General features: G+C 36.0%; 1 protein-coding gene across 1 annotated transcript; it reads left to right on the top strand.

The window, feature by feature from the left end:
• The first annotated feature begins 852 nt into the window (after positions 1-852).
• LOC117613314 (nuclear cap-binding protein subunit 1-like) lies at positions 853-6,786 on the top strand. Its single transcript, XM_034341932.1, has 8 exons — positions 853-980; positions 1,098-1,216; positions 1,677-1,815; positions 1,960-2,460; positions 3,269-3,568; positions 4,608-4,786; positions 5,878-5,989; positions 6,426-6,786. The coding sequence occupies exons 1-8, from the start codon at positions 888-890 to the stop codon at positions 6,534-6,536; spliced, it is 1,554 nt and encodes a 517-aa protein (XP_034197823.1). The 5' UTR covers positions 853-887; the 3' UTR covers positions 6,537-6,786.
• Positions 6,787-8,085: the final 1,299 nt, after the last annotated feature.

The raw sequence follows: 8,085 nt of genomic DNA, 5'->3' as shown, positions 1-8,085 counted from the left end.
GCATCTTGAAGAGAGATAAGTAAAAAGAAGGGATGTTACTTAACACTGCTTGGATGTTACTGAAGATGATTCGTTGTCGTCCACGAAAAAAATAGTGTCATCTGCGAACTGGAGATGAGAAACAGTGCTGATTTTATCATGAGTTGTTTTTTTCCCTCTTTCAAATTATACTTTATCCAAGTGTGTAATTACCTGTATAGTTTATTAATAGTATGAGTTTCACAGTGTATGGGTAGTTTTTGGGTTAGTCATGAGTCAGGAGTTCAATATGCTGTATGATTGGAGTTGTTTCTTCTGTTTGATCCATATGTTTTTTTCTACTGTTATAAGCAAGTAGTCCTTTGTAGGATAAATCTTCAAAGCTGCCTACGGTTTGCCTAGGACTAGAAAAATAGGTTGTCTTTGTTTCGGTTTTAGTCCTACATGGATCATACTTGGATTTAAGCAAATGAATTCATTCGCTTAGAATTGGAGTTTTGAGAATAAGATTCAAATTAGAACTTTAGATCTGTTTTGCGTTTAATATACTTTTCATCAAATTAGAAAAGAAAGAGCACTTTTTTTCTTTTTTTATTCTTTGGGTAACAGAATTCCATAACTTCCACTGCACCGAGTCAATGCAAGTTTGATAGATTAAGATATAATTATATGCATAGTTTGCCTATTGGGATGCCAAATCGACTTGAAACAAAATATGTCCATTCCCCTCCTCTTTGCAAGTTTAGAACTGATGCTCCTGGGACATTGGCCCTTACTGCATGGTTGTTTTAGATTTTGAATATGTTCTTTTCTACATATTCTTTGACATTATTTCTTTTATGGACTATTTCTTCCTTGATTACATCATGATAAACTTGTATAGTTTAACCTTTCTCATTGAAATCAAAATGATGCGTTTAATATTCTTGCAGTTACTCATGCTACCGCAACCTCCTTTCAGGCCAACATATTACACACTAGTTATTATCGACCTCTGTAAGGTAATAATGTGGATGCTATTATTTTATCTAGTGTCTTGGTCCTTTTGTCTGAGTCAATGGAAGTAGATGTCAGTTTTATTGTCTGTAAAGCAGTCTGACTTGAAGTTTAATTCTTAGGCTCTTCCTGGAGCCTTTCCTGCAGTAGTTGCTGGTGCTGTACGAGCTCTATTCGAGAAAATTGCTGATTTAGATATGGAATGTCGAACACGGCTCATCCTTTGGTTTTCCCACCACTTGTAAGTTCCACCATAAGCAGTGCCACTAGCTTTTCCATGTGATGAATACTTCTCATTTCCCTATCACGTGCCATTTTGGGACCTTGCTCCTCTGTACATTCTCTTGTTGAAGTATATTACTTTAGCTGGAAAGCTGCTTGAAAGGTTACTGATGTCACCCTAGGTTATGTCTTAATTTATGGTTGTTCTATATGCATGTCTGGACCTTAGGCTACAGAAGCAGCCTCTCTTCTGTAAACTCCTGTCTCAGCTGAGGTGGGATTGATCCTAGGTCCTTTAATTATCAAGGCCATTATTAGCTGAAGCAGCTGGTATCTTGTTTGAATTTTTCAGAGAAGTTATTACCAATATTTTTAGAAAATATAGTGAAATTTTATTTTCTTGCATGATTTCTTGTATTCAGTTTGGTTTATTTTCAAAATTGATTTGTTCACATTGATTTGCCTTCCTGACCATGCAGATCAAACTTTCAGTTCATCTGGCCATGGGAAGAGTGGGCTTATGTCTTAGACCTGCCAAAATGGGCTCCACAACGTGTATTTGTTCAGGAGGTTCTGGAGAGAGAAGTTCGTTTATCCTACTGGGACAAAGTGAAGCAGGTACCAAGTCATTCGTAAGCCCAAGGATTGACCTTGACATAAACAAGCTCTTACTTTGATTGTTTTTCAGGATATTACATTTCCACATACGCTTCACATGGTTATAATTTTTCTAATTTAGTTTCTTATTTCTTTTTCTTTCAGAGCATTGAGAATGCCCCTGGCTTAGCAGAGTTGCTTCCTCCCAAGGGGGCACCAAATTTCAAATTCAGTGTTGAAGAAACCAGTGAAGGAAATGGACAACATGCACTTTCTGTTGACCTCAGAACCATGGTAAAAGCGAGGGCATCTGCCCGTGAAATGATTGTATGGATAGAGGAAAGTGTGTTTCCTGTTCATGGGATGGAAGGTACCCTCAATGTGGTTGTGCAAACTCTTCTCGACATTGGATCTAAAAGTTTCACTCATTTGATTACCGTATTGGAGAGATATGGTCAAGTCATTGCAAAACTATGTGGTGACCAGGATAAGCAGGTCATGCTGATAACTGAGATTGATTCTTATTGGAGGAACAATTCTCAAATGAGTGCTGTTGCAATAGATAGGATGATGGGCTACCGACTTTTATCTAATCTGGCCATTGTCAGATGGGTCTTTTCTCCAGCAAACATTGAGCAGTTTCATCTATCAGATCGTCCATGGGAGGTATGCCAACAACATTTCTATGGCATTAATCTTAAGCATGTCTTCTCTGCTGTTATAACTATTTGTGTTTTGAGCCCATGATGGAGTTTCCATGTACTTGGTGGTTGCAAGGTCCTACTTTTCCTTATTGCTCAATATTTACAACATCAGAAAATAAATAAAAACAATGTGAACAGGAACTTCAAAATGATGTGAATTCATACAACTGCTTCCACTATGAGAAAGTAAAAACAACTATCCACCTACACGTGCTTAAAAAAATGGAAATTGAAGCAAAAATGATAGCATTAAAATTTGGTCTGATTCGAAACCATCATGACAAGATAGGAAATGCTAGATAATGCCTACTTTCTAGTGGAAAATCTGGATGATTGTTAAAACCAGTAGACCTACCAAAATGGAAAAAGAAAATAGATTTAAACAGCAAAACTTTTGTAAGTTTGCTCTGGTTTCAACCTGCATTCTTATCTGCTCAAATTTTTTTCTGTGGTTATAATTTTACTTTGCGTGAGATCTTCCTAATTTTAGAGCTTTCCAGATTCTTCCTTGTAAGATGTTGATGGGGTGGATTTTACAACTAATTATGCACACAGGAATGATTTCCCTTAATTCATGTAGTATTCTAGCCTCGATGAATTGAAGAAATGATTAAGTCAACCAGATTGAAATCATGCTCGATTAACTCTTAAGTGTCACCTTTCTTACCATCAATTTCGTATAATTGTCTTTATTTTTGTACTACTAATGTAATCTCTAAGCATGCATCTTTTATCTTTTTTGATTGCTTATATATTTGTCTGCCCAACAGATTTTAAGAAACACAGTTAGCAAGACATATAACCGTGTATGTGATCTAAGGAAGGAGATTTTGTCTCTGAAAAAGAGTATTGTATCAGCTGAAGAAGCTGCAGCAACGGCAAAAGCAGAGTTAGTGGCTGCTGAATCAAAGCTTTCACTTATGGATGGTGAACCTGTTCTTGGGGAAAATCCTGTGAGGCTGAAGCGCTTGAAATCGTATGCTGAAAAGGCAAAGGAGGAGGAGTTGTCTGTACGTGAATCTTTAGAGGCTAAGGAGGCTCTTCTAGCTCGAGCCCTTGATGAATTTGAGGTAACAAATTTTTAAAAAGAAAGGGAAAGCAGTAAAACCTCATTCCCCAATTTCATCTGTTGCAATACTTTTCGCACAATACATATAAAAATGCATATATTTTAGTCTTGTAGGTATATGTAATAATTTCCCTTCTCTCTGAAAAACACTATCTTCCGAGAGGGAGCGAAATAGGTTGATTTTTGATGACTCTGGGCAGAAACTCAGGAGAGCTCTGGGAGAAAGTTAGATCATGTTCATCACATTGGGCATCGACCTCTAGAGTTTTCAGAGATTGTTCTTTTAGGCTTATTTGTTTAGATTGGATTGCAGCCATTCGTTAATCCTTTAGGTCTAAAATACCCTTCGAGGTTTTTCCCTGTTTGTGTTCTAGGGGTCTTTGTCTTCTGTTCTGCTCCTTCGTTTTTGCCATTGTTAGTGACTTAGGGGTCTAGGTTTTGGTTTCTGCTCTTTGCTTTTGTTCTTTCTTTCCTTTGTGGCTTTCTTTGCCGCTGTTGTATCTCTCTTCTTTTTATATAAATTTTGTTTCCTTTTCAAAAAAAAAAAAAAGGTACGTTTTTGCAGACATACAACAGCTCACTGCCTACCCTTCCATGCAACCCCCCACCCCCGGAACAAGGATAGATTGATTCTATCTGCTTCGCTGAAATGACACCCATAAAATATGGCACTGTCATAACCATCCATCAAAGTTGTTTTTCTTGTGACAAATAAATATATCCCCAAACAAGGGTAGATTGATTTTATCTGCTTCATTGACTTGGCATCATGAAAATATGGCAATGATATAAATGCCGAACGAAGTTGTTTTTCTTGTTAGCAATAAAATTACATGCATTTCTCCTATAAACTAGAAATAAAAATACATAATAGTGCAGTAACGTATTTGCTAATTTTTTTCCCAAACATTTTCTGGCATCGTTTGAAATACAATTCACTGCCTGGGAGTTTTGTGTGTTTTAGTTAATCAATTTTGGCTCTCACTTTGATTTAAAGTTCCTCATCTTTTTCTTGTACTAACCATGATTCTCATGTGCAGGCATTGTTCCTCTCCTTGTACAAAAACTTCCTGAATGTGTTGACAGAACGCCTGCCAAGTGCATCCACATGTGTTACATTGCAGGGATTGAAGTCAATTCATGCAGATTCTATGGCAGTCGACGTTGAGGAATCGTCGGCAATGGAGGTAGACGATGAGAATGGAAGACCTAAGAAAAGGTACCTTTTTCCCTTCAATAAAAAAGGTAGAAAATCCTATATTACATATAAGTAAAAGGAATGTTGACTAGAAGGTTAGAGGAGATGAAGGATCTTGTTTGGGAGGGGAGAGATTATGGGATTATTGGAAACTCATTGAAAAGGAGAAACTGTTGTCAAGAAGATGGTTGTCGGGTCCCTCAAGAGCAAGATTACTTGTGTTACTATAAATACGGCATGGATTTGAATGGGCCAGACTCCTTGATTGTAGAGAGAGGTTCTTTTTATTCTTGGAGATACATCTATCATGGTTTTCCATCTCTCTTGTTTATTTACATGTCGTTGGGGATAAAAATTCATTCGTTTTCCAGAAAACATTTGGCATGACAACGGATCATCTTTTCAGTCTTTGTTTTCTAACTTTAATCGGCCCTTGAATCGCAATGCATTTCCTTCTATTCCTTTAAAAAATAAAAAATAAACTCATTTCTTGAAACTTGTCTGTTAGAAAGCTTTTGCATGATTTCAACTTTGTTGTTTGGATTCATATATTCTTGAATCTAGTGATATTGGACTAGTTTGCGGTCTGGGGTCCCTTCCTGTGATTGTTTTTCTAAGTCCATGCTAGAAATTCAAATGAGTTAGGTTTTAAACTTGATGAGATGATTTGGAAGATTGGTGTACCCACCAAGTCCAAATTCTTTCCTGGTTGGTTTTTCATGGGAAGATCAGTACTCTTGATGTGCTTTAAAAAGGAGGACCCTATGCTCCATTATCTCCTCTTCGTGTGAAGATTATAAACTTTCTGAAAAGGTGGAGGTGGAGCTTCTTCGGGACAACGGGTTTCTCTTTGATACAGAGTACAGACAAGTGGCTGAATGCCTCGTTATGGCCATTTTTGTCTAAACATTATGCCAATGCTCTTTGTAGCGTGAGAGGGAATTTTGAGTTGATTGTAAAGTATCTTTTGTCACTCCTTGGTAGTTGATAGCTTTGGCGGGCCCTTTATTTTCACAACATATCTTGTTTTCAATAAAAATTAATAAATTGTCTTGACATTAAGTGTTATTCAAGTAAAAGTGCATTTAACTTGTTTTTCTTAATTTTGGCAGCCAATTGAATGGTGGGAGGATGAGTAGTGTATATAATGTAGGTGAAAAAGAGCAGTGGTGTCTATCGACTTTAGGCTACCTGAAGGCCTTCTCGAGGCAATATGCTTCTGAGGTAAATACTTATTCTTTTTGTGATTCTTTTTTGTTTGTTTTTGTTTTTAAAATGAAAGTTCCACTTTGTACCTAACTTTAATTCATCAGTTTTGTGTTTTCATCCTCCGGCCTCCCTTTTTGGGTATTACATTTGTTTTCAATGGAATATCACTAGGTTATGTGTGACGGAAGGAATAACATATGATTTTATTCTCAAGATTTTCTAGTTCCATGAAATATTTGACTGATTATGGGCTGAATGAACAATGTGCCCATAAGTAATCAAATCCCTGGATTTCGCCCTCTCACTTCATGGATTAGGCTGAATACTTATTCAAGTGAATTTGCCAGCTATGAAAAGGAGTCTTGTATGCTAGCCTCTGAACTCAGCATGGGAAGTTATTTTTCGCAATTTTTTGCTACTAAATCTCTGACCTTGTGTATGTGCCTGGCAGATTTGGCCTCACATGGAGAAGTTGGATGCGGAGGTTCTAACGGAAGATGTGCATCCTCTTATTCGGAAAGCGGTTTATTGTGGCCTTCGTCGACCAGTTGATGGGTTGTGAAACCTCAACTCGCCTGCCCCTCCCCTGAAAACAAAACAAACCAGCAAACAAAACAACAATGCATGTAAATGTCGATGCGGGAACCTGATAGATTCGAAGGAGATGAGGCTAGCTTCTGCTGCTGCTGCTGCATGTATAATGAGAGTAGGTAATTTGTTTGTCTAGTTGGAGATACGTGTACAATCTAGTTGATATGTAACCAAAGCAACTAATTAGAGGCTAGTATTATGAAAATTCTTTCCAATGGGCACTTTGTTACTAATTACAATATGAAATGGACTTGCTCTTGCTAAAATACTCATTATTTGGATGTTCTAGTTTTTTTCTCTTTTTTTTTTTTAATTATTTTTTTGTTCGTTTTGCCTTCCACTAGAATGGCTATGGCAAACCCTTTCCTGACCAAAGCTTCCAATGCCTACCAGATGCTGGAGCAGAATCCTCAAAACCATTCCATTTTAGTATAGTTATTAAATGGAGTATCATTCATATTCTCACTGGTAAACAGCAAAAAGGTGACATTCCTCTTTCTCAAATCACAATTTGATAGACATGCAAAATTAATTCATTAAAATACTAAAATAAATAAGTAAATTATGGCTGCACATTAACCCTCCTTGAGGTTTTTGGTGTTAATACAAAACTTCAAGGTTTTAGAAATTAGCTTAACACTCCTCGAAGTTTCACATTACTTTCATAAAAGTTCTATTAAATTTCCCCCAAAGAATTGTGGATGTCATCAAATTTTTTTTTTCTTTCCAAATGACAATGTTGACCTTAGAGATTGCATATATCTTGAGGAATAATTGTGGAGATTAATTTTGTTATTTGAAAGTTTTTTAAAATTAAATCATCAATTTTTTCTACTGAAAAATTAAGAAATGTCATCCACAATCATGCTCCCTATTTCTTAACTAAAATTTAGCTAAAAACACAAAAAAGCTATTTTGGAAGCTCTCTAAAATTTTTTAACTCCAACCATACTCTTTAATTTGGAGAATCATAAATACTTTACTTCTTTTTAAATTTAATTCCTGATTTGCAATAAAATGTACATATTCAAATACTGAATATTCCCAAATAACAAAACGTGTTTGTGTTTTACAAAATACCTGCAAGGAAAAGAACTATATATATATATATATATATATTATTATTAAAAAATGGTGTTTGTGTGTTGCTAAATGTATACAGTGAAAAGAATCCGAAAAAAAAAAATATTTACTTGTGCTTTGCAAAGCACCTATAGCAAAAAGAATAGAAAAGATGGTGTATGACGTAGGTAGGGTCAGTTTGACATTGCTGTGGTATGAAAATAATCGCTGTCAGATTTGCTGTGAGAAAAATCAATTGTGAGAGAAAGCAGTTTGACGTTTTGTAAACTTTCAGTAACTTTTCAATTTAGTTATTGTAAAAGGACAAACCAACAAGAACATGCATACATAAGCAAATCCTAGTAAAAAATTGTATGTAGTCCTGTATCCGGGTTATATTCAGTTGTATGTGTATGCAAGTTGTTGATTCTTGATAAAAAACAGAAGAATACATACCG

This window comes from Prunus dulcis, unplaced genomic scaffold, assembly GCF_902201215.1.
Source record: "Prunus dulcis unplaced genomic scaffold, ALMONDv2, whole genome shotgun sequence".
NCBI lineage: Eukaryota > Viridiplantae > Streptophyta > Magnoliopsida > Rosales > Rosaceae > Prunus > Prunus dulcis.
Note: the sequence above shows the minus strand (reverse complement) of the source record. Positions and strands in the feature narration are given on the sequence as shown.

Bases quoted from the DNA above. Each gene is read 5' to 3' on its own strand.
- LOC117613314 (XM_034341932.1), top strand. From the start codon at position 888: ATGATGCGTTTAATATTCTTGCAGTTACTCATGCTACCGCAACCTCCT. The intron at 981-1,097 runs GTAATAATGTGG...TTTAATTCTTAG, and splicing joins TTATTATCGACCTCTGTAAG to GCTCTTCCTGGAGCCTTTCC. The intron at 3,569-4,607 runs GTAACAAATTTT...TCTCATGTGCAG, and splicing joins GAGCCCTTGATGAATTTGAG to GCATTGTTCCTCTCCTTGTA.